The sequence below is a fragment of the Condylura cristata genome, unplaced genomic scaffold (assembly GCF_000260355.1).
Source record: "Condylura cristata isolate star-nosed mole 26May11 unplaced genomic scaffold, ConCri1.0 scaffold00004, whole genome shotgun sequence".
Lineage (NCBI taxonomy): Eukaryota > Metazoa > Chordata > Mammalia > Eulipotyphla > Talpidae > Condylura > Condylura cristata.
The window spans coordinates 63,577,883-63,604,836 of record NW_004567105.1 but is presented as its reverse complement, the minus strand read 5'-3'; the positions used below and the strand labels follow the sequence as shown (position 1 = coordinate 63,604,836).

The 26,954-nt window shown below is 37.8% G+C and overlaps 1 protein-coding gene and 1 non-coding gene across 2 annotated transcripts in view; one reads left to right on the top strand and one right to left on the bottom strand.

The window, feature by feature from the left end:
* Positions 1–595: 595 nt before the first annotated feature.
* Positions 596–668, bottom strand: TRNAR-ACG. The gene has a single exon. It is a non-coding gene; the product is annotated as a tRNA-Arg (tRNA).
* A 310-nt stretch (positions 669–978) lies between these two features.
* The window catches only part of SACM1L (SAC1 suppressor of actin mutations 1-like (yeast)), a 37,876-nt gene continuing 11,900 nt past the window's right edge, over positions 979–26,954 (top strand). Inside the window, exons 1-12 of the mRNA XM_004676249.2 lie at positions 979–1,116; positions 7,772–7,869; positions 9,656–9,730; positions 10,626–10,753; positions 13,202–13,351; positions 15,907–15,966; positions 16,811–16,844; positions 18,699–18,800; positions 20,775–20,860; positions 21,596–21,682; positions 22,181–22,249; positions 24,547–24,626. Coding sequence (XP_004676306.1) covers positions 1,085–1,116; positions 7,772–7,869; positions 9,656–9,730; positions 10,626–10,753; positions 13,202–13,351; positions 15,907–15,966; positions 16,811–16,844; positions 18,699–18,800; positions 20,775–20,860; positions 21,596–21,682; positions 22,181–22,249; positions 24,547–24,626 — 1,001 coding nt within the window. The 5' untranslated portion in view covers positions 979–1,084. The remainder of the gene's footprint in view (positions 1,117–7,771; positions 7,870–9,655; positions 9,731–10,625; positions 10,754–13,201; positions 13,352–15,906; positions 15,967–16,810; positions 16,845–18,698; positions 18,801–20,774; positions 20,861–21,595; positions 21,683–22,180; positions 22,250–24,546; positions 24,627–26,954) is intronic.

The window sequence follows — 26,954 nt, the reverse complement described above, 5'->3', positions numbered from 1 at the left end:
TCCCAGGCGTCTCCACAACGACGACCAGCATACTGGATTTACGGGGTCTTCTTACTGTGGAAACACCCTCATTTAAGGTTTCCTGCTGGAGTCTGGGGGCCCCGGCACCCGGAGGTCGGAGATGGGCTGTGGACCCCGCCAGGTGCGCAGCCGCACTGCCGCGTGCCCTTGGCCGGCGGTCAGAGCTGCGCCCACTCCGACGCGGGACTGAGGCCGGCCGCTCTGCAGTCAGCGCCCGGCTCCGCCGCGCCGGAATAGAGGCCGCAGCTCTTGGCCCTAAACGCGCTTTTATGTCACGCGACAGGTCACCTCCGGACACGGGCAGTCTGAAGTGGACAAAACCCCACTTCCAACTGCGCCGTTCCGGGGTTTTCCCACACACAACGTTTGTACAGACTCCTACTGTGCGTCCTGAGTAGGACGCTTTGCTACTGACAGCCGCCTCACCAATGTCGGGTTCCAAATACAACGTAAGAGATGACATTTTGGGTAAAGTCGTGTTAAAATTCGAGGGGTTCAACCGTCACATCCTAGCCATAGTGCTTTCTAACACGTAACATCAAGCCCGAACCTGGCCCAATAAAAAAGTACGCCTCGAGCCAGCCAGGAGTCGAACCTAGAATCTTCTGATCCGTAGTCAGACGCGTTATCCATTGCGCCACTGGCCCCGTACTGCTTGATAGCTCGCTGCTGCGGAGGTCATCTCTTACGCAACTTCAAGAGTCTCGCACAGAGGAGTTCCACTTCCGCCCCAGCGGGCCGCCCCCCACCCCCGACCCACAGGTCCCCGCGCTCGGTCTCTTCCCCATCCAACGCGCGCAGCCAATGCGCAGCGGCGACGTCATGGCGCTCCCCGGCGCCCTCCAACCCACCGCCTCAGACACCGCCTACCGCAAACTCGAGCGCGCGCACTAAGTTTGTCCGTGGCCGCCTCCCGTTTGCTCTCGAACAGGGCGGGGCGGGGCAAGAGGTGGGGCCGGCCCGGCGCTGCGGCCGCCGAGCCAGGGTGACCGGTAGCGCTGTAGCGGAGGTGGCGGCGCGGGGCGGGGCGGGCGAGTGAAGAGGAAAGAGGTGGTGGTGCAGGATGGCGGCGACGATCTACGGACAGCTGAAGCTGTGAGTCCCGCGGGCTGGAGGTCGTGGACCCGCAGGGCTTGAGGGCGGCGGCGGGGCGGCAGGTGCGGCCGCCGGCCTCGGGGAGGGGTCGGAGTCCCGCGGCGCCGGGCCGGTGTGGGAGCCTCTCGCGTGGCCCGTCCGGGTTCTTGCTGGTCGCGGCCGCGCCAGGGCCACGCCCGAGTCGCCACAGGCCGGGGAGCGACGTTCTCCCCGGAGTCTTTCTCAGCGTCCGGGCGGGACGGCGACGCCGCGACGGGCCGACGCGAACTGGGGTCGGCGTTTGGTTGCAGCCTGCAGGGCACGCTTTCCCCACTTTCCTTTTCTCTTTGGAGAAGTGACAGCGCAGTGTGTCCTTATAGCTTATTAGAGAAAGACAGAAATGTCCTCTCCCCACCTCCCTTATTTAACGAACCCATGTAGCACCCTTTTAGAACCCAAACACAAATTGACACAGCTTTCGCTCTCTGGGCATCCAGCCTACCCGACCATTCTTTAAGATGCCAGGGGAAAAGAATGTTAAAAAAAAAACCCAGAGATTACTGTTAAAATCTTGCAAGACTTACTAGACTTTTAACTTTTATACAGCTCGAGTATAAAGCTGGAGAATTCTGGCATTGCATTTTGACTTTAAAATAAAGCCAAGTTCTGGAGGCTTTGAGATATAGACCCTGGTTGTTAGAATCGTAAATTAGGTATTTGTAGAGTTTTTGGCTTGTTCTGGGTAAATAAAAACATGTATTTCCCTTAGCATCATCCCCTGCACTTTTCTTGTCTGTGAATAACTTGGTTCTACTCAATTTGTTTGATATTTTATCTCTAGACGGAAAAACCAGTGGCTGTAGTCTGACTGTGTCTTTGAGAACAGAAACAGATGTAATTTTTGAGCTTTTACCCATTCCTAGTTATATAGCTAATTGTAGTAGATGCGCTGCCAAAGCAAACACCCTAAATAAGTTAAAATATCTTGATCTTCATGCCTAGCTACCACATTTCCTTTTGCAAGCATATGAGGACAGCAAAACGTGGCCTTGTGCACCTCTGTCCTGCCCAGAACAAGTCCACTTAACTTTCTGGAAGGTTCATGTTAAAGTTGGGGTACATGATGGGGAGTGAAGTCATCCACATCAAATACTTTGGGGAGAAATGGATTGTTAGCTCACTCCCTTTGCAACTTCTGTTTACTTAATTTTCTTTGAAAACTCAGCTACTCTCTTCCCCCCATATTTTCCTTGCCAGGTTTCCTTATTCTCTCCCAGCCTCTTTGCAAGGTGATCACCTTGTTGGTGAATGGGTTCATCAAAGTGTCTTTGACTAGAAGACTAGCCAGGCCAGAGTCACGTGTGCTCTGCTGGCTCATGAGGGCATTGCTGTCTACCTGATAGTCACTAAAGAGTTTAAGATGATCCTACACCAGGTCTCAAATGTGTTTAAACAATATGGAACCTTGGCTTAATGCAGCTTAGCGTTAGGTTACAAGATGCAATTGAATTTTCCTGTGGCAAAGATTGAATGGGGTGGAGAATTTAAGAGTTATGATTGTTTATGAGCTGCCAAGGAAGCCCTAAATTCACCATGGGGTGGGGGTTGGGCTCTCGCTCCCTAAAATAGAAGACAAGTGCCCTTAAGTGGTGAGGCTGATGCTTTTGTATTGATTTTGTGAGTTGTGGAAACAGCTTGTTTGGATGAGAAGGTAGATATGGAGTTGTGTAAAAGTCATTCTCTAATTTATGACTCCTTAATTTTTTCCCTGGAAAATGTTTTGAGTGCTTCTATAAATGGGAAGATAAAACGTTTTTTGCAACTTTTTCTGTACTAAGGAGTTTGTGAATTGCAGGTTTTGTTCTTATTGCTTCTTTTTGATTCTTCCTGCTCTTTGGCTCAGTTTTTAAATGCAGTTTAAAGTTTTTAAATATGGCCTCCCACCTAAGGAGTATTTTTTTTTTTTTACATGCATTTGGATGTGGAAGTGGTTTCTGACCCATGTCAAATTAATTCGCAGACAGGATAGATACCTAAAGGTGTGCTTTTAAAAAGACCTTAAAGAGATAATTTGTTGCAAAAGTATGACTGCTGGTTTTATTTAAATATTAAAGTACTTGGGATTTTAAATAATTTGTTCTATATTATGTCATACGTTTTCCCCAGCACTATGAAGTTCACCTTCTTACAGCCCTGGTTTAATTTTTTGCTCTCCTCTCTGACTGACCTAGAGGTTGAAACCCCCATTTCTTACTCATCTGTGTTCTAGTTTCCTCACAATCTAACCCCTAACTTTATTTCACACCAGTGTAGTGCTTTGTTTCTCCAACTAGGTAGCAAATATATGGAACATCTTACAAACATCTTAACATTGATTTCCCCTCCAGTGCTCCTCAATACCTAGCACAAAACCTTTTCAGAGCAGATTCCAGAGAATCACCTGAATAAATAAAAAGAAGTGTTGAACACCTACCAGTACTTCAGAAAGAATAGTCTGGGGTAAATTAGTAATCTTGTGAAGTAGCAACAGCTTAAGTCTTTTAATGTATATTATTTTCATTGCTTCTGTGAGCTCATCCTCCATCATTGTTGAAGATAAGGAAATAATTGACTCTGGTTCCACGTTCAGATCAGATAGCCAAGCCATAGCAGAACTGGCCTTGGAGAACACCACTGGCCAGGCCCAGTGCTCAGTGATCCTTCCATTACGCAGCATTAAATTACCTTTTTTTCTCTTATCAGATTGTTCTAGCCTTTATCTCACATATGTCTGGTAGGAAAATGAGTCACTTATAATTGAAAAATTGACATAAATCTGTGGATTTTTAGTATGGAAATTAAGATTGTGATTCAGAATTGAAACATCCATATTTTTGAAACATCCATAATTTTAAATATCCTACTTTGTGACCCCCCCCTTTTTTAACCATTTGTGTGTGCATGGATAATGTCAGATAGTGATAGATTTTAAATTACAACAGAAATACGTTATTGGAAATATTAAAGCATTTTTTTTTTCTTTTAAATGGTGAGGTGAAATAGGTGTAACGTAGGGATTCCTCTATGCAGTGAATCAGGCTTGCTACTTGATTCACTGTTTCTACTGTTAGTAAGTAACCTGTGTTGTGATCATAGCTGTGAGGTCAGTTGTGACAGATTTGATGTAACCCTGAAAACAGATGTAAACTAAGCTATACTGTGATGAGCACATATGTAGTCTGTCTAGTACAGTGAACATTCACATTATTCACACAGCTCTCTTCAAGGAAGGGTGGAAGGAAGCTAAGATTTAGTCTATAAATTTCGGCACAGATGCAGTTGACTTGTGTCTAAGACTTGAGTTGGATGGAGGTTCAGTTTAGAGTCCAGGTTAGTACTAGGCTGCATTAGGTCACTTGCTGTGCTTGTTTTATTTTTTTAGTTCAAAAGAAGTTTAATAGCATGAGTAGCTCCTGTATCCATGGAAAAGAACCAGCAAAACTGAATAAGTTGCTGTATGACTTTTAGACACCTTTTTAACAGCTTAGTTAGAACTAGAAGGGCTTTAAGGGTGCAAAAGCAAGGGGACCATCAGTTAGGGAGTTTACCTAAGGTGGTGGTGCTTGCCTTAAAAGCATATTCCAGATCCCTACATGTATCTGCTAAGTGGAACTTCTGGAGGTGGGGTCTAGGAATCCAAAAGTTTAATCAGATGCCCTGGTAGTTCTTTATACCCCAAAACGGCATTTTTAGGGATAGGTGATGCTGAATGAGTATAGATCGTGTTGGTAAAAGAGCCTTCTTTTGAGGGCCTGTGGTTCTGGAAGATTGTCTGTGGCTCCAGACTAGGTGACTGTTAGCCTGGTTCCATAAAGGAGTGTGGCTGTTGGAGAGAATGGGTTTTAGGATGTATAGCAAGCAGGTAGGAAGTAGATAGAACCTAGAGGTTTTTTAAAAGAGAGTGGAATTAAGATGAACTGACTTCCTACAAATATAAGCTGGGGTTGAATAGGGTTAGGCTCCTAGGTAGTGTTGAGATGAATCCCGGCTGTAAGAGAGTACTCCAGGAATAACCCAGTGGGACCCAAAAGGAGGGTTGGGGGTTGGTGGTGCGAGTCCTGGCTAGGTATGACTGCATTTGGAGCTGAAGAACCTTTTTTTACGATCCAGATTTTTACTTACTGATAGCCAAACTAGATGCTAACCAGTCAAGAGAATGTTGTTACTTATATTAAGGTGAAGCACTAAGGAACTGTCTTGGCCTAGTAAAATTTAAAGCCTTTCCATTAAAAATGAATTGTACAACTCTCCCTAAAATGAATTGTACAACTCTCCCTGGTGGTGCAGTGGGTTAAAGCACTGCATTATGAAGCTCTCTGAAGCCAGGACAGCACGAGTTCTATCCCCCTGCCAAGGAGCTGACCCACATGGCTGGCAGACCTCTCCTAACCTGCTGGCTGCTCCTCTCAGCAGTGTACTTTGTCGATCTGCTTGTTCGGCTCCCCACTCTGTTTCTGGTGAATCCTCTCACCCACTATACTGCTGGCCTCTAATCCAGTTCTGTAAGCATAAATAAATAAATCTTAATAAAAAAAAGAATTGTAAAGAGTTTATCATGTAGGAATACCAGGCATCAGAAAATTCGGATGAGGAAAACATCTCATTCCTTAGTGCCAGGAAGGTTAAGTGTGCATATTTGTAGGTGTGTTTTGACCAGTTATTAATGTGAAGGTTTTTACATTCAAGGGGGGGATTTAATCTCAGTGTTAGTTTTCTATTGCTGTGGTTCCAAATCACCATAAGCTTAGAGACTTAACACAAATGTATATGTCAGTTTCTATTGGTTTTACACGAGTCTTACTGGGCTAAAATCAAGATGTCAGCATTGTTAGCAGAGCTACATGCCACTATGGTTCAGTTACCCAAAGTCATTCATATTTTGAAAATATTACATATAAGCTATTTGAAAGAGAGACATACATACTATGTTCACACATACATCTGCTCTTACAGTATATTTATATACATTATAATTGTTCTATTTTATTGTTGTTGTAAATTTCTTACTGTGCCTAATTTATAAATTAGACTTTTCACAGGTAAGCACTACAGGGGAAAAATAGTATATATAAGATTGGCTATTGATGCAGTTTAAGGCATTCCATGGGGGTCTTAGAATTTATCTTCTCTAGGTAAGGGTGATTGTTGTACAAGCCTTTATGAAAAGGCTTCATGAATAATATTCCAGATGGAAGCAGCCCAAATGCCTATCAACAAGTAAATGGTTATATACACAACTGAGTTGTGCTATACCACAATGGAATACTATTCAACAACGAAAATGAATGAATTATTATATTTAGCTTGCATTGAAGATTGCCATATTTGAAGCAAATTTGTCTTATTTGTTGCATTTGCATCATTTGTAAAATTGATTTTTATTCCCATCGCATATCCCTTCCCCCTACTAATAGAACTTGCCTTATATTAAGAGTTAGTTAAAAGGGTATATTTGGCTAATTAAGGGTTGATTATCCCTTGAGGAACTTGTATAGTAAAAAATGATTAATACAATTGTTTTATTTTAGAGGACTCCTTTCTATAACACCAAATAGCTTATATATGATTACTAAAAATATCACTGATGGTTGTATGGGTTTCTATTAAGATCTTTCACAGGCAAGGGGAATGGAATAGATGGGGTGTAATAAGTGGCCCTCAGCAACTCCCACACAGACAGAAATTCTTTCACATGTGCTTTAAGCACCATAAAAATTAGCAAACAAACCAAAGGAAAATCTATTTCTCTCCCTAGCCTTGGACAGTCTGGGAGGACAGTACTTTGTTCTGTGCCCACCTTAACAGAGCCTCAGCCTACCTTGTTCTACTACCTGTAAATCTGCCGTTTTCACAACATTGTTTCTGTTGAGTTTTCACGCGTCCTCAGGCAGCTTCAGCCATACTAAATTACTTGTTTGTGCTACCAGTCATCTCCAAAGGAAACAGCTGTTATTTTTGTTAGACTTTGGTTATAAACTTGTATACATCTAAAATTTGATCCTAATCCTAACTTTACTACCTTTATCTTTCATTTTGTAGAATGACAGGTTTTTTTCAGAAACACTTAAATGTGGCATTCAGATAAAACAAGAAAACCCACTGTTAAAATCATTTTTTAAAAACAATTTCTTGGAAATGTTTTATTAAAAATGTGTTTCTTGGCATTTTCAGCTAATATTTACGTCTTGCTTAATGTGTGTCAGATAATCAAAGTGCAGATAAGCAAACAAAAGGTTGCTTGTTTTGTCCTTGTAACAGTGCTATCTCATGAATCTGGTATTTTTCTTATTTTATGGATAAGATAATTGAAGAACAGAGGGATTAAGTAAGTAGTTCCACTTACTAGGTGCACAGGTATTCTGGTTCTGTAGACTGTGCTCCCAAGGGCTGTGCTGCATTATCCTTCTGTGCCAGGCTGTGGCTTTCGTGTATAAGTAAAATTGGTAGTCTGTAGAAAATTAAAGTCTTATCACAATAAATACGTAAGTGAGAGAGTTGCTGTCAATGCATAAGGACATTGGCTTCATTTACTCAGAAGTTGGGAAAATGATGCCAAATTAAAGCACTTTTGAAATTGTTAAGGTAATTTTGTAGAAATTTTCATTTTATTTAATAATGGCTGTAAATTTCTTCCTAGACATATAACACCTGAAAAATTTTATGTGGAAGCTTGTGATGATGGAGCCGATGACGTACTCATCGTCGACCGTGTGTCCACAGAAGTTACCCTCTCAGGTATTCCATAGCCATATCTAGAAGTGTCTGAGAGGACTTCTAACTAGCTTGTAATAATTGAAATATTCAGAGGTATGTCAGTGTGTGCGTCTGAGTGTCTTTCTGTAAAATGTAGGAATGGTATGACAAAATTTTCATTTATTTGGTTACCTGGTTATTCTGGTAAGAACCATGTATAGTTTTCTTTTGACCAAATGGAATTAGAACTCTGTTTCAGTTTAATACTTCTGCATTTTCTCTGTCTGTTGCTTGGTGGCTGCTGAGTGACCTTAGCGATGTTAGTAACTTCTCCCAAATTTTAATTACTTCTTCATATCATATTAATGCAGTGTAGTATATTATAGAAGCTCTATATTTTTCAATTATTTTTGACTGTTCTGTGGCTTTTTATTGTATGTAGAGATTGCAGACTCATGTGAGTGGGCAAAGCTAGTTATGAGTAGTTTTCATGTAAGACGAACCCAGGCGGTAGACATATGAAAAGACACTTTGACCTGGAGCCGGCGTGGATGAGGGGCAGACTCGCTCACAGTTTCTCTTTCAGTTTCTTTTCCCAATGGGAATGTAGATCATTGCCAGGGAAAGAGGGCTTTATTTTTCCTTCCATGAAAAAATAACATTGTTAAAATTATTATAATTTTATTATTGAACTCCAGTTAATATAATTTACAGTTCTATCAGCAGTACATTTAAGTTGCCAAATGATCTTACCTGTTTAGGATTTTCTATGAGCTTTACACTGCACTGGCATTCCCATTTTTCATATTCGTTAATTGTGGCAAAGCATTGCTCAGTAAATCAAGTTATTAAGAGAAACAAGTGAATTTTATACCTTAGTCAGAATCACTTCATTTAGCATAACAGGACTGTCTTTAGAAACAGGACTGTGTTCACAGCAGTGTTTCGAAGTGGGTGTCAGGGTATTAAACTGTGACTGAGATAAAACTTAGATCTCTATGCATGAATTTGGGAAACTTTGAAGTAAATAGGGGAACGGCTTTATTTTAGTAGACCGTCACAGAGCCTTTGCTCTCCTGAGAGTCATGACTCTGAGAGAAGGCATGGAGGTAATAGGAAGGCAGCCAGCAAGCCTCCTTTAACGGGAGGCCCTTCTTCCCTGCCTTTTGTGGATTTTTCTTTGAACTGGAAGTTCTCCAAAATATGTTTTGTGAAGCAAACTATTTTAAAATTGTGAAATGAGTCCTCTGATCTACAAATACTCTTTTTATTTTTTATTAAGAAGGGCAGTATTAATAAAATCACAGTTAATGATGATACCTCCATATATGTCTAAATTACTTTTGAGATCTGAAGAAGATGCTTTAGTTCCCTCCTTCTTCCCTTGAAAGGAAGTAATGGCTTCATTTCTCACATGCTTAGCCTTGGTTAGGGAAGGTTAGGGAAGTCTTTTTTTTTTTTTCCTTTTTTTGCATTCCATTAATTGCAGCTTGTGATTAATATCATGTCTCAACCTCCATTTCCATTCATTTTTAAAATTCTCTTAAAGGGCTAAAGACTGTTTTTGGCAGGAAGTTGAATACATTTGATTGAAAATTTACACTGTTTGATGAGGATGCTGAAGCATGTTACCTTTTGACAGTGTTTCTAGACATTCTTACTGTAATATGGACATCTTTATTTTAGATTATGTCTTAATGAAGGTCTAATACTAGTGAAGGAATATTGCTTTCCTAGAAGAAATTGTGTGTTTTTAGTTAAGTAGCGATTAAAATCAAACTGAATTTACCTTTCTATTATTAAGCCTTTTTTTTTTCTTATTTTAAAGTCAAGAAAGATATTCCTCCTTCAGCCGTCACAAGACCAATATTTGGTATATTGGGCACAATCCATCTGGTGGCAGGTAAGAAGATACAAACCAAGGTTGGCAAAGAACTTGATTAAATTGACACTTTTATAGTGTTAGATGAAAAGGCATACCTCATATCGTGCTTTAGGCAATAAATGTATACTTTAGGGTAGATGGCTGGATTAAAAAGATGTGGTACATATACACAATGGAATATTACTCAGCAATCAAAAAAGAGAAACACATGTCTTTTGTAGCAACTTGGATGGAGCTGGAAAAGATCATGCTTAGTGAGATAAGCCAGAAAGAGAAAGAAAAATACCAGATGGTTTCATTCATAGCAGGAGTATAATGGACCAGGCGAGAAAATAACAAAAATAATGAACAACCATATACCAGAGACATTTTGTGGGGGTGGAGTGGGGAATGGGATAAAAAATGGGGGAGGGAGGGAGGAGGGAGGGAGGAAAGTGCACGGGATTTTGGTGATGGCACACGGGTGAAATGGTGAAGGGAAACCCGTGGGGATTACAATTGAGGTGGAAAAAAAAATGTACAAAATGATGTAAAAATAAAGTGTTATAAAAAATGTATACTTTAGGTATTTGTCATTATTTTCTGAAAGTATAAAATACCCCAAATGCCAAGTAACTAAAGTTCATTAGCCTGAAGTCCTATTAAAAAATTTATTTTAGATTTTATTTCAAGTAGAGTTGAAATCTCCAGTGGTGTACATCTTCCATACATTCTAAGAATATTTAAATAAAACTTAATGTGTTGATGACCAGAGTACAGTATTCCATACCTTTACAACGAACAAAAGCAGGTCTTTATATAATGTAAGACAGTTTCATTCTGATGGCCTTTAGAATTTAAACAATGAAGATTGCTACTTTCAGCTTTAGAATTGCCTTGCTTATCTTTATGTGTTTGGCTTTACTTTATGCAGGTAATTATCTAATTGTCATTACCAAAAAGACAAAAGTAGGTGAATTTTTCAATCATGTAATCTGGAAAGCAACAGATTTCGATGTCCTTTCTTATAAGAAGACAATGTTGCATTTAACTGATATTCAGGTAAGAACTGTCAGAATTTGCTAATTGCAAACCTGAAGAAGTAATATGAGGATGGAGGTTAGGGAGGTGAAATAACAAAGAATGTTTGATGGATTTCATTTTAGTCTTATGTACGCAACCCATAGAGCTGTACTACATTTATATCTAGCTATAAAATATCTTTTTTAAACAGTCCTTCATATGTTTTAATATGTTTTGGGTTTTTTTTTTTTAGTTGATTCAGTTCTTAAAATTAGGGACTATTATGTGGAAGAAAAGGGCAAACAAAATACGCATGTACTCAGCACTGACTGAATTTCATATTCTTTTTGTAAAGAAATAAAATAATAAGTACCTTTAAAATTATACTCATCCATTTCATTTCCTTTTCCCAGAGAAAAGGTTTTCTTCACTTTCACCACATATCAATATAGGTTGTATATATATTTGTGTGTGTGTGTTTCAAACAATCCTTTTGCAAGTTTTTATGTGAACATGTTTTAGTTACCATGGGTTAGTTAATAACCAGTCTCCCAACAACATGCTGTAATTTTCAGTTACTATGAGATATTAACTAAAGAAATAGTACACTGAAGATCAAAGTGCAAAAAACAAAAGCTGACAACTGTAGACATGAAATTAGAATTGAATAAATGGAGTATAGAAGAAACAGCTGAACATGAGAATACCAACATGGTCACCCTTCAAGAGACTTCTAGGTACCCAGCCAGAGGTCTTAGGGAAGGTGAATTTATTGACATTAACGATGAAGTGTTTGTGTTGGAAAGGTTGAAGATGTCCCAGTGAAAATGATGCCAGCAACAAACTCCACATTAAAGAAACCCTTGGAGGTATTTCATGACTTTAAAAGTCCAAAGGATGAAGTGTTAGGAGGAGGTCCAGACTTAAAAAACCGTGGCAGTTAGCCCTGGTGTGGAAAAGATACTCTGTATCCTAAGTTAGGAAGAGGACAGTACTCTTCAAGCTACTTTTGATAAATTTTTTATAAGAAATACAATTTTCCCCCTCAGTGATTCTAATATTTTAAATTACATTGTACTAAATAAATATTTTACTATTTTCTTCATTTCCTTCTACACTTAAAATGTGGAGTTTTTAATGTTTTTAAAAAATTTTAAGGGTCATATAACCATCAGAATTTTTGCCACTAATTAGTGATGGTTTAAGATTGTAAAGCTTATAAATTGGTCATTTTTTACAGTTCCACCATGCCATGAAAAAATGAAGACTACCTTTTTTAATATTCACATTATATCTATTTTTATTTGAAGTGTTTTGTAAAACTTGATGTATGGCATTGCCTTATTCTAGTTTTTGAATTGTTTTAAGTCACTGTTGTGTTTCCAGATTTATACTTATTGAGTGTTTGTTTTATAAGTGTAGTTTTATTTATGGTGTTTGCTGTAAAAATATTTTTATATAATTCTACTCCAAGAGTACAAAATGTTTCTGAAAGAAAACATACTATTTTAAAATGTATACCTTATCAGTGATAAATATTCTTGATGTGTCTTGATGGCTAAGTAAAACTTTGGGATATGCTTAATACTTTTTATACTTAAATGTTAAGTTTCTCTTTATATGTAAGTATATTTATTCTCTTTGAGACATGATATTTTAAGAGAGCAAAAATAATTGTGTTCATTTAATTTCCCAGTAATATTTACTTGAACAATTTTCTCTTGATTGCTATACTTGTCAGGCTGTGCAACTGATTTTATCATTGCTCACTACATCTACTTTGCTTGTACCTTTTTTCTAAATTTCTGAGCCCAAATTAAAAATTTTGTGGTCTGTAGAATTATAATATAAGAGTTAATAATGTTATCAATTATATTTTTAAACCAAGATAAAAACACAACTTGGTATTCATTGGGAAAGCCAGCAAAATAAAGACTAAAATAAAGATAAATTAACTTTTACTGAATTTTTTAATCTGTGATTTTTTAAAATTCCACTTTATTTCTCCTTCAGCCCACACTAGTAAAATTTCTTAACAATGAGGATGGCATTATGCATGTCACTTACTCTTTGTCATTTATTCTATGCTTCTTATGAATTTTCAAACTTTTTTATTTGTCAGATGAGGATAATTACATCAACCTAGCAGGGCAGTTGTGATGATGAAGAAAATTTACGTATAGTATCTGGCACACAATAAGTCATAACTTAGGGTGATAATGTCTTATGACTGTTCTGACCTTTGGGGTATAAATTGGGAAGGGTACCAAAAGGGTGGAGTTTTGCCTTTTCTTCAATACTTTTGAGCATCTTATGTGCGTCAGAAACAATCCGAGGTTCTGGGGAAATGGTGAGCTCCCCAGCTTGTAACATTGCTGCTGTATGTAATTGGACTTAATAGGTTTTTATTTTTCATTCTATTTTCATGCTGACAGATTCTTTTTCAGGTATGAGATACTGATTTTACTTTCTTCTCTTCATTTACAGTTACAAGATAATAAAACTTTCCTAACGATGATAAACCATGTCTTGAGTATGGATGGGTTTTACTTTTCAACAACATATGATTTGACTCATACTTTACAGCGACTGTCTAACACTAGTCCAGAATTCCAAGAAATGAGCCTCTTAGAAAGGGTAAGCCTAATCTTCAGGTATTTTTGTTTATTTTGGTTGATTTATTTTAAAGGGCATTTCTTTGTTTCACCCATAAAAATATATATAGCACTTTCTCAATCCTGGCTGAAACTTGACTTGATGACAAGTTATTACAATGAAACTGCTATTGAATTAGGGATTAGAGTGCCTCTAAAAATACACCTTGTTTCAAACATGTATCACAATCCAAATTGAGGGCCACAGAGTCTCTGTATATTACATAGGTGGGCTTGCAAACAGCTGATAAAGGCTTAAAAAAGCAGTCTAAAGTGCATGTTTTTAAGGTAATTTTTTTAAAAAGATTTATTTATTTATACAGAACTGGGGTACAGGCCAGAGATGCGGAGGGTGAGAGGATTCACCAGAGACAGAGCGGGGAGCAGAACAGGCAGATCGACAAAGTACACTGCTGAGGGGAGCAGCGGGTGGGTCAGGAGAGGTCTGCCACGCCATGTGGATCTCCTCCGGGGCAGGCGGGGATCGAACTCATGTGGAAGTGACTTAAGCTTCTTAGTGCAGTGCTTTAACCCGCTGTGCCACCAGGGAGGGCCCAAAGGTAATTTCTTAGTGTGAGTGTTTGGCAATGTCACTATCAGTATTAGCAACATAATTATTCTTATAAAATTATTGTTCTGACAGGTGATGTTTTTCTGCAGTGAACTAATTTATAGTTTCTTAAGTTATTTAAGAACTTGAAAAACACCTTTTTGTTTAAAGTAGGTGTTTTGTTTTTAAGATTATTGTTTCTTTGAAACTAGGCCTCAAATAGTCTTAGCTTAAAATTTTTGCTTTTCAGGAACATTGTTTGACTTTTTATTAACAAATCTTAGATGTGTTTACAGTCTTAAGATTTTATCATGCAGAATTATATGCAGGCTTAGATACAAGTTTAGAAGTAAATTAAGCAATAGAAAAATTGGGCTTAACTATAAAAGCTTAAGAACAGTGTCTGCATTCCCCTTTTGTTTAATCAAATGTTCTTCTCTCAAATTCCTGCTCTGTCCCAGCAACTGCAGTAACCACTGGGGACACAGAGTGAAAAGACTGCCTTGTGGGAATCTAGTCCTCAGGGACACAAATTCAATCACAAAAGAAGGGACAGTTGCTGGCATAGAGTGGTGTTGGGGTATCATGGAGGAAGGCGAGTCTGTGTGGCGAGTCACGGTGTCCTTACTAAGAACGCTAACATTTGAGTTGAGAGTTGACAGGAAGAGAAGGTAGGTTCCAGGTCGAGGCAGTGGCAGTGTTCGGCTAAATTGAAGAGGAACCTATCTAATGTGCTGGGGTTGGAAGGGATGTTTTTGTCAACTAATTAAAAGTGTCAGTTAAAATTAATAAACGTCTTCATAGATTTCAGAAAACCAACCAACTTAAAATGTTAAATTTTACATTGAGCAGTTTGATTTTTTTTTTTTAATTTTATGTAGGACCATAAGTTTTTCTTTGGTTTTGATTTTCCTGATTTCTAATTGTCTTTCCTGTATAGATTGCATTGATAATGCTTTTTCAGCTAGAGGCTCTTTAAAGATTTTGATACTTGCAGAGCAGTCTGTTTGCAGAATTCTCTAGATTTTCACTGCTTCCCTACTCTTCTATACTTGTTACTCTTATTCCTAACTCAACAGCAGTTTTGGTTTAATAATTTGTATTTCATAAAGTGAAATTTTAAGTCATTGAACTTTATACAAACAGTAGGTGTTTAAAAGTCATATTTCCTTGTAATATAAAATATTAATTTGAAATATGGAATGATAATGGTAATGACAAGCTAGCACATGCAGTTTGAGCGCATACACCTAAATCTGGGGAAAGTACCATCAACAAGTTATGCCTAAATGTGCATCTATACCCTGTGACTTGCAGCTTTGGAGAACAAAGATGGAGAAGTGTTCTGTGTGTTATTTTATAGAAAGAATTGGTTTTTAAAGAGAACTATTACTGAGTTGTTGAGGGAGTTTTTCTATAATTCGTAGCTTGAGTGTCCAGAGGTGAGATCAGCGTTAAATAGGGCTGCCAGATCCCACAGCTGGTTAGACTAGACTGCAAAGATTTGCTTCTTTAGATAACAGAGAGCTGTTGAAGTATTTCTTACAGCTAGAAGATATGTCATGTTCGAGAATTCTTCTGACAGCCTGTAGAGGAATTGGTGGGAAGGTCAAGTCCAAGATTTGAAGCTAAGAAAGCTGTTTTAGTAGTCATCGTGGGGTCAAGTGTTGGCCAGTGGTGGTGGCAGTAGACATCGAAGAGAGGATGGATTTGCAAGGAGATTTAGGATATGAGTGTTGACTAAATTAAGAGAACGAAGGACTATGAGGGTCTCCCAGGTTTCTGTCAGAGTCAAAGCCATTAACTTCAAGTAATGAGATAGGAATATTTAGGGACAGATTTGAAGGGATGGAGAGTCCTGAGTTCTGTTCAGATCATGTCAAAGAGCTGTTTGTAGCCACCTGGGGGAAACATAGATGAGGTTTTCTTTATGTAGAAACTCAACTTGGCAGAAAATAATTGTATTAATTTTAAAATTTCTCTCTCAGGCAGATCAGCGGTTTGTATGGAATGGTCATCTTCTCAGAGAACTTTCTGCACAGCCAGAGGTAATATACATTAAATAAAACTGGCTAAATGGCTATAGTCCAAGTTTTGACTGAATCAATATTAAATGACTAATCACCAGGGATTTTGGTAAATAGTTCTTATTTAACTGTTTATTACTTATGAACTTGGATTGGGTCTACTTTCTCATGAAGTTCTAGGTGGAAGAAGTCTATTTTACTCTGATCATCTTAAAGAAGCCTTAAGTAAAGTAAAATAACATAAAAAAAGTACATTTTTACTTGCATTATATAAGAGATAGAATGGGTCCTGGTAGATGAATAATGAGACACAAGGGGCCAACATGGAAAGTTCTGTATTTTTTTTCCTGTGGAAACATGATTCTCTTCAGGCACCAGGGAGAGATGTGTACACGTGTCGCCTTCCTCTGTCCTTAGCTTATACAAACAAGGTATAAACAAAGAGGCCCCGCTAGGGAATGCATTTAGCTCAATAGATTTGCCTTAGCAAATAGATAGAGCAAACAAATTGCTTTATTTCTTGTCATTGCTTTGGTTTTATTTCTGTTCTAGTAGCACACATTTGTGTGGGTATATCTTTTTCCCCAAAGGAGTGAAGTTTTTATAAGCAAAGAGCAACTTACTGGGTTTTATTAATGTTTCAAAATTAATGTGTGGAACATTGGAATATTTAAACCCAAATTATTATAACACATACTTAAAACTTGTAATTGAAAAGACAGTGTTACATTAGAGAACTTTAAAATTAAGTCACTCATAAGCTTACTACTACCTAATCCATAAGTGTAAATATTTTTTAGGTAGTGCTTTTTATTTATCTTTAAAGTTTACTTAGACCTGAATGTAATTTGTCTCTTCATTTTAGGTCCATCGGTTTGCACTTCCAGTGTTACATGGCTGTATCCTTAAGTTGTATTCCTCATTAGTTTTCTAACAGGCTTCATTTAAATATAAGGCAGATTTTGCAACAGTTTCAAGTATTGCTTGAAAATATTTTAAAATTAGTAAAAACTGCTTTTGCTAACATAATTTACAAATGACTTTTTTTTTTTTAAAGATTTTTTTTTTAAGATTTTATTTTATTTGTATATACAGAACTGGGGTACAGGCCAGAGGCTCAGGGGTGGTGAGAGGCTTTACCAGAGACAGAGTGGGGAGCAGAACAGGCAGATCTACGAAGTACACTGCTGAGGGGAGCAGCGGGCGGGTCAGGAGAGGTCTGCCACACCATGTGGTCACCTCTGGGGCAGGCGGGGATCGAACTTATGCAGAAGTGGCTTTAGCTTCTCAGTGCAGTGCTTTAACCCACTGCGCCAACAGGGAGGGCCCACAAATGACTTTTTTTAAGAATGAGTTTATCAGTCTGTATTATTCTCTCCTTTCAAGAGTTCTGGGGCTGGTGGTTCTGGGTGGAAATCATTACAAATGCAGCATACATAATGATTAATTTTAAATTAATTTTAAAAACCTGTCTATCATAAACATCACAGTAAGAATGGAGAAACAAAATGAACTGGATATTAAAGGGTAGGAAAATGTGCTGATGTGTGCACAATGTGCTGATGTGTGTACACTGTTGTGTAACACAACAGTATGTGATTTGTTTGTTATGTTAATATGATTTCCTTAAATTACTATACTTGTTGTACTAAAGAGAAACAGAAAAATAATAGAGGAGACATTTTCCACAGTTACAGGGAAGTAAAAATCAGAACCTCAAGATAAAGCTTTTATTTATTCAATTGATTTTTCTTTTTTGATTCCCTCTCCCTTAATCTTTCCAAGTTCTTCTAAGGTTAAAATAAGAATATATTGGGCCTCTCTGGTGGCCTAGGGGTTAAGTCTCAGCACGGGCACACTATCACTGCCAAGGCCTGAGTTCAATTCCTGGCCAGGGAGCTGACCCATAGCTGTCCTCTCCTGTCTCGCCGCTGCTCCCCTCAGCAGTGATTTCAGTCAACCTGTTCTGCTCCCCACGTGTCTGGTGAACCCTCTTAAATCACCCCTGCCCCCTGTATTTCTGGCCTACACCCCAGTTCTTCTAAGGAAAAAAAAACAAACAAATGTGTTTAGTTAGCTTTAGGTATGTGGGCCATTTTTTACCCCCATATGAGATTGTTAATGAACAACTAACAAATGATATCATAGAACAGTTTTTAAAAATTACAGAACAATTTTTCTACATGACTTTAGAAACAGTTTTCCATTTAGCCTTAAAACTAGTTAAGCATCACTGTCAGAGCAAACTTTAAACTCCACAAATTCCAACAGCAGCAGAATGAGGTGTCATGTGCTTGTTACAAATTGTACTTAACATTGAAGAAGAATTATCTGTTTCGTGCAGTGTACGGATGAGTCTTAGGAATTTACATACATTATAATTCCTTCTATGTAAAAATAAGGTCCAGAACTATTCAGACTAAATGATTTGTTGTTTAGAAACTAGAAAGACAAGAAAGGGAGTGATGAACTGAGTGGGTAGCAATTATCTCTTGGAGGGCAGTTGGGGAACTGTGAGGAGAATGAGGACGCTGCATGCTTCAAAGGAGAGAATTGTGTGTCTGTAATATTTATTATTGAATAGACAGTACTAAAGGTTGTGAGTATTCATGAAGAACCAAAAAAGATTTGCTTATTCTCTGTCCTTTTTTTCTTTTAAAGATGGAGTCATTCAACCTAGGGTAAATAGATACCTCAGCTTTGATCTAGACCTAAAATGTATGATTTCTGTATATTTTCCTTAATGTACTAAGTTATTACTATGCACTCATGTTCTATTAATGGAAAATACTTTGATTGGATTCTCATCTCGAGAAGGAGTTGCTTCAGAGCTGGTGTACGCTATTATGTAAGAGGTGAGATTGATTTTGTTAGCCTGATTGGAGTTCTAGATTGATTTTGTTAGCTTGATTGGAGTTCTAGATTATATCACTTAACATTTCGTCTTACTGTGATACAAACTTAATCCTCTGCATTTTGTTTTCATTATCATTTGATAACCTTGTTAAGTATTTCCTGCATTATTATAGTAATCAGGCTTATCTTCTGTCCTTTTCTCCAGCTACCATAGTTACACTGCAGATGTCCACAAGAGGTCCTAGTTTGCTGCTTACTGCTTTAAAAGAACTGATTACGATTTTTGCTGGGTTTCTGAAAGCACAGCTAAATTCAATATAACTTACATCAGAAAATATTTTTTTATTGCTCTTGATTTCTTGAGATTTGTAAAGCCAGAATTTGACTTTATGTCTTCAGAGTTTAGATTTATATTTTGATTCTATACTATCAGCATGCTAATTTGCTCAAACCAAACTATAAAATCTATATTAGAAGTTACTGTCATGAAAAGTTTAGTTTTTGTGTTTTTCTTTAATGATCAGAAGCAGTGGTATGGGCCATTTGACAAGTGCTTAATATTTGCCAAATATGTAGGCTAAGAAGCTATAATGGTTATGCAGCTTACCTCCCATTACAGATGATGTAGTAGATGAAGAAAGACATGCGTATGACCTGGACAAGAACTCATGGTCAGAATTGTCTCCCTTATAGCTAAATTTTCTTAAATTTTGTGGATAGGTAATGCACTCACATATTTTGGGTATAAAAAAGTATAAAAAGCTACGCAATTAAAAAATGTCTTTTGTCTGACCCTATCTGCTACCTGTCACCCCTTTACTAGTTAATAATTTGTTAGTTCTTACAGGCATCTCCTTTATTTTTAGACAGTGGTTTTTTACTATACATATTTTCCTGCACCTTGTTTTAAAATTTTTAGATTAATATGACTTGGAAATTTTTGCAGAAGTCCTCTCTCTCATATACATATGCAAACTTTCATTTTCACTCTGTCTTAAAAATAACTACATAATTTTCCTTAGTGTGAATTATGGAAAACAAACAAGAGTCCATGCCTCTTGAAAAAAGTGTAGGAAAGACATTTCTATAAAAGACATTTAACTTAATTTGAGTCAAAATCAGCAAGACATGTCTCTTTCTGTTAACATATTAACAAAAATCACTGACACCTAAAAAAAAATCTTAAAATGTCAGATAGAAAGGTCATGAAGACTTACTTGGAACAGTTGAAGATCCATTGATTTCTTTCTGATAACTTGGTAATCAGGGTCAGGGACTAGCTTTAAAGTTGATGTTTTAAGTAAAACATCATGTAAACAAATTTGTAAAGGAATGCTTCAAGTATTTGAAAGGACTAGGCAGTGTTTAGGCTCTGTAAACACTTCGGAACAGCTATTCTCAAAGTAAGCTTCATGAGAATATTCGTGAAATGATAGTTCTAGAATTATATAGCTTTTCTGCTTTCATTATGATAAAATCAGTTTAAGCATCTGCTTTACCACTTGTTCTATAATAAGTAAATAAAACTAATATAATGATGTATATTTACAATTAATATTGTATGAGTGTTTTTAATTCCCAAATACTGTTTTAAAGTTGTGATCTATGAACATACATGGTCCTTGAGAATTGTTCTGTATGTCTCAAATTTGGGGAAAACTTTTATAAAATATGCCTCAAGCTTGACAAACAGCAGGTTTTGGAGGAATTCTATGTGTTATAAACAATTGAATTATTAAATAGCAACCAATTTCTTCTGCTTAATAACTTCTTAATTCTTCTAAGCCTGTATAAATAAGTGAGCTTTTAGTAGCTTTCTCACTTTGTACTATGCTTGTTTGGTATTTATTTTTATAGGTCCTTTCCACTGACTTTAAGTTCAAACTGACTTTAAGTTTCACTAACTCACGGAATTAGTGAACTTCTCATGTATTTCTTAGTAAGAAATACAGTTATTATTTATTTTTTTTCAGGAATCGATTCTGAAGGCCATGCAGCTAACTTTGTGGAAACAGAACAAATTGTGCACTACAGTGGGAGCAGGACTTCATTTGTACAGGCAAGTTAGTGTGTTGGCTGGACGCCTGCTGTTGTCCTTTTCTGCTTAGATCCTAATTTTCTGTCAGAAAGTTGAAATTCCCTCCCTCTCTTTCCTTTTAAAAGTAATTTTTTTGTCTACACTGCGGAAAACTTCACTCAAAACAAGAATATTCCATTAACCTGACTCTTAACTGGCTAGCATTTCCTGTGTTTACAATAAATCCACCAGAAGGAGGTAAGGGGAGGAGCACAGGATTACAGACATGGGCCCCTGTCTGGCTCATCACTCCAGACTCTGGCTGGTGCCGGACTGTTGCGGTCTTGCCTTGCTGTGAGAGGATACCCCTCTTGGTTGCTTCCTTGAGTAGGTGTGAGTCACTTGCTGCTGCAGAGCATTCGTGGCTAGCTAAGCATACTGACAGGTTCATAACATACTCGTTTGAGACTGGGCAAAATAGTTAGCTAGTTTAACATTTTAGAACATGTAACGTAAAACTTGATTTTTATTCATAGATAAGTTAATTTATTTTAGCATTTAGGTAAAACACAGTCTAGCACACAAGTGATATGTATATAAAATCAGGAGAAAAGTCCTTTGCAAATGTATTCCCACAATAACTGCTCTCACAGTTGGTAGATTGTATTTTTTTCCTTTGCAGTCCTTGATGTGTGTGTGTGTGCACGTGTGCAGCAATCACTAAACTGAGAAAAATAAGTCTGAATGTGTGATGTACATTTCTTTCTTTTCTTTTAGACTCGAGGATCAATACCAGTTTTCTGGTCTCAAAGACCAAACCTCAAGTATAAACCAATGCCGCAGATCAACAAAGTAGCAAATCACGTAGGTATCCTTCATGGTTTTTCCACCCTTCTAGTTTTTTCCATCAGCTAAAAATGGAAGCTTAATGGCTTCCATAGTTTGCATGTCTTTTTTCCCCATAAAGCAGAATTCAACACTTTTGAGGCCTGAGTCATTGGTTACCGCACACAGTGAGCCTATAAATCAATAGGCTGTCTCTATTGGCATGTTAGAAATGTGGAGGAACAGAGCCGTTAAATGGCAGAGCAAACTTCGATTTTAGAGATCTCAGTAAGGTTTACAGTTTTACTGCTGTTTATTTAGTAGATTCCTTATTCCATTTGAGATTGTGCTCAGAGTAAAAGTAGTAGTATTGCAGCTCACACTGGAATGGCTTATACTCTTTACTGCATGATTATCTAGAAGACATGGTTCTCTTGCTGTTGTACTTTTGAATATAAAGGGAGGCTATATAAGGGGATATGTTTTAGGAATATTATAATGTAATCTGATAAAGAGTATCTTGTTTTTCCTCTCTAGATGGATGGTTTCCAGAGGCATTTTGATTCACAAGTAATTATTTATGGAAAACAAGTCATAGTCAATCTGGTATGTCCTTAACGTGTTTCTTGGGGGGGGCAACAAAAAACATTTTTACATAAGATAAAATTTACCATTTCAGCCATTTTTAAGTATATAATGCAGTGGCATTAGCATTTCATAATGTTGTGCAGCCATCACCTCTGACCTTTTCCAGCACTTTTCATTGTACCAAATTCAGCATCCATTAAACAGTAACTTCCGATTGTGCCTCTCCTCTCAGTCGCCAATAACTCTGTTTTACTGTGCCTATAAATTTACCTATTCTAGGTGCTTAATATAAATGGGATCATATATTTGATTTTGGTGTTTTCCTTATTTCATTTAGCATAATGTTTTTAAGGCCCATCCATCTTACAGTATGCATCAAAACTTCATTTCTTTTTTAACACTGAATGATACTCCATTTTATGTATAACACATTTTGTTTTTCCATAGATGGACATTGTTTTGTTTCTACATTTTGGGTAGTGCAGAATATGCTGCTGTGAACATTGGGATGCAAATATCTGTTTGAGTCCTGCTTTCAGTCTTTTAAGCATATACCTCAATATGGAATTGCTGGATTATGTGATAACTCTTATGCTTAACTTTTAAAGAAAGTGCCATACTGCTTTCCAGAATAGCTAGTCATTTTACATTCCCACCAGCAGTGCAGGAGGGTTCCAGTTTCTCTACATGGTTGTCAACACTTGTTTTCTGTATTGCATTTGTTTTGTTTTGTTTTCTGATTATGCCCAGTCTTATGCATATGGAGTAGTGTCTCATGGTTTTGATTTATGTTTCTCTAATGATTGTTAATGTTAAGTATCTTTTTATATTTTCTTTGGAGAAATAGCTACACAAATATTTTGCTCATTTTTAGTCAGGCTTTTTTTTTTATTGTTGTTCAGTGATAGTTCTTTTTATATCCTGGAATTAGTCTCTTATCAAATATATGCTTTGCCAAGTTTTTTCTCCTATTGTTTGGGTTGTCTTACGCTTTTGATAATGTCCTTTGAGGCATAAAAGTTTTTTACTTTGATAAAATCTAATTTATCTCTTTGTTGGTTTTGTTCATATCACATTCAAGAAATCATTGCGAAGTGCAACATCATGAAGTGTTTCTCTTATGTTTTCTTCTTGGATTTTATAGCTTACCATCTGTGGTCCATTTTGAGTTACTTTTTGCATATGGTATAAGAAATGGATTCAACTTTATACTTTGTATACGGATATCCAGTTTCACCATTGACAATTACTGAAAAGGCTGTCCTTTTCTCATTGAGTTAATCTTGACATCCGTGTTAACTCCAGCCCCATTTATTATGGCCCATGTGTAAGGTTAGGTGCAGCAGGTTACACTATCTGGCTTTCTGTTGGACTGTTGGAGCTGTCATAATCCACTTGCTCTGAGATTTTTTTCATAGTGTATTTACGAGACTATTCCTTATTGTGGATGCTCACTGAAGTTTCTATTGTCTCATGTTCAGCTGTTTTGGTGGTGGTTTCATTGAATGCTAATAACTAAAACAGTCAAAACAAAAATAAACAGAGACCCACTCCATCCCCTAGTCTCTGTAGATAGGTTCTGTGCTGGAGCAGTCCTTCGCTGGTTGGCTAGGTTTGTTCTGAGCCCTGGAGTCAGCCTGTGATGAAGCCTGAAGATCTCAGTATTTTCCTGAGCATGCACCTTACCTGGGTATGCTTTCTAAATTCCTTCATCTAAGAGGAATGTCCTAATTTCGTACAGAATATCCCCTAACCTCTTCTTCAGTCTTTATTTAGATGGGTTTAGTATGTCAGCACCAGAAATCTCTTGCCCTTGGCATTGTTGGTTTGCAACTTTCTGGAGGTTTTTATGAACAGTGTCTGCCACCTTTCCTGCCTGTGTTCAGAGTTAGGCCGGGCAGAGATAAATGATTCATTCTCTGGACCTTCGGTACAGACTAAACATATACAATAATTTGTAAATAAGGTCTGATCACTCCCCCAGTTTGCAGAGGGGGACTCAGAACCACATTGCCTCTGTTCTCAAGGCCATCAGAGCAATGGGGAGGGAATGGGGTGAAGGGCAAGTGAAAATGCCAAGAAACACTTCTACAATTTTGATGGTTTTTTCTTGATTAGGCATTTACTTGGTTGCTTATAAACCTTTCACTGTTTTCTAGAGCTCCTACAAAGTTGGTTCAGGCAACTTCTGAAATTTTCTGAAAGTTTTTGTGAGAAAACAAGAATTTGGCACTTCCTACTTTGCCATTTTGCTGATGTCACTCTCTTCTTAAATAAACTTGGAAGAAAGCTGTGGTATTTTTAATTTTTTGCAGGTTAATCAGAAGGGCTCAGAGAAGCCACTTGAGCAGGCATTTGCAACAATGGTGTCTTCCTTGGCAAGTGGAATGATCAGGTACCTTATAGAATTCTGTTGCCAGGCTTTAGAGTTGATGTGTGTTTGCAGTTGTGCTGAGTATGTGGATCTTACTAGATACTGTGAAGTTGATTTTTTTTTCCAACAGTACATCAAAACATGATTTTGTTGATTTGCAATTTTTTCTGTCATAATATATATACAGAATAACCTCATCAATCTTTTTAATTTTATAAAAGTTAAAAAGTTAAAATTCTCTCCTTAGACTTTGTGTTGCTGTGGTCATTGGGTCACAGCTTTCAGCCTCATAATTGATTTAGGCTCTGTTGTCTTGAGTATCATGTGACTGTAGCTACTTGGTCTTGTATGGTGACCTTATCTGGGGTAGCAGCAATGACCTCCCTTAGGTTACCAGGCAACTAATGCAAACTCTTGTAGTGTTGTCGGAAGAGGGAGGATCCTAAAACGTCGAGAGTTGCCATAAAAAATGGAGCAAGATAATGAGGCAGCCTGTTTGGGGTTTTCTGCACTAGGAAACTGGAATGGAAGAGGGGTGTACTGTGGTCGGAAGTAGTCACAGGCATGATACTGGGTGATTTGGGAGAATTTTTTCTTTTAATCTATGGAAAATTTTAAACATACACATGAATTGTGAGCCTATGGGGGAAAATTTATGTCTTCTTGTTGAATTTAAAAGCTCTAGCAGTTTTATCACACCCTCTCTTCCTGCACACTTCTGCCATCTCACAGTACAGCCTGCCCAAACACACTTTGGAGGACTTAAAGAAGGGAAGGGGTTCCTAACCAGGAGGACTCAGAGTCGTTAAAGGAACTTGCTCAGAATATACCTCAGACCTGAAAAATCAGGCTCTGGGCTTGAAGTCCAGTATGTATAAACTGGGAAAAACTTGTTTGCTGGCTCTTGTGTGTATCCCTGGTTAACACTCTTCCCTAGACGGTTTCCATAGGGATGCTGGCCTCTCAAGTTTGTTGCAGAAACTAATAACTTCTAGTGAGAACTGTGTTCCAGGGAACTTGGAGAGCACTGGCTGCTAAAGAGACAGTACCCCAAAGCTATTGTTATTTTTCTATAAAGACTACAAGGGGGCCATGTTAAAAAACATATTTTATTTTAAAAATTTAATAAATTCATATTTTGGCAGGGGGGAATGGTGTGTTGGGGAAGGTCTGAAATTGCATGATAAATTAATGTCACCATACAGATATTTTTAGCTCTTTCACTTTTTAGTTGTGCCTTTGAATGAATAAAATAAAGTTGATGGATTGGTGAGTGACCAGAAAGAGGAAAATCATGTGGTTGCATTTTGAGGAGTGGTGGGACACATTAGCAATAGCTATTCTTTGGAAACTGTTTGAAATTAAAATAAGATGTCTAATTTATTAGACATGATATGTCTGTAAGGGTTTTTCCCCACTAGGACTTTGAAAGATGTGTGACTGCTTAACTATTGGCTCAGAAGTAAAATAATGTATTCAGAACTTGATTGTCAAAGTATCACTATGTCACTCATTCTTAGAAGATACCTGATTTTAGAAGAATATAAGCTTCAGAAACCAGGTGCATGTAGGTGCTAATGAACTGCTTTCAGAGAAGTCTAGGGTGATTCTGGCCAGAGTACTCTCAAAGGAACTATAACAATATTACTTTAAGTGGAGTTGCCTTTGCAAATGCTCCCTGCCCTGCTTAGTCTTCCCACAGTGTAACCTCTCCGTGGGTTAGCCTCTGCTTTATACTGGTTTCCAGAGGTACAGTTCTCACCTGAGGTAACCATTGAGGTGGTAGCAGCCCCTCTCTTGATCTGCAGAGCAGTATCTCTGTTAATCCCTCTTTGGCCTGCTGGAGGCAAAGGCATAACAAGAGCAGATGCTCCATCTGAATCTTGCTCATTACAAAGTCCCACTTGATTTCTGAGTAGGAGTTTAGACATAGATGAGGAACTCCATATATCCATGGTTCCCCTCTCCAGGGCAACTTTTTTCAACTCACAGTAGGATATCTCTTCATGGTTAGATGTGTTCTAACTTTGCGAATTGTGCTCCTTAAATATTAGGCAGCAGGAAATAATCCACTATTGATTGATTGACACAACTCAACTCTGATTTTAAGATGTGGGTTTTTTATTATGGACAGTGACTAACCAGATGGGCCCATCCCGTCTCTGTTCTCACAGCTTCTGGTACACTCTCAAAAGACAGTCTCAGCCTCCTTAGGCTGAATCAACTTTGACCAGTTTGAACTACTGATTTAAACTACAAATCTGGGACTTGATTTAAATTTAAAATATGGAAAAGGATACATGGGAGTAAAGAATATAAGGTGTTCCATTGGACACACCATTTTGCATT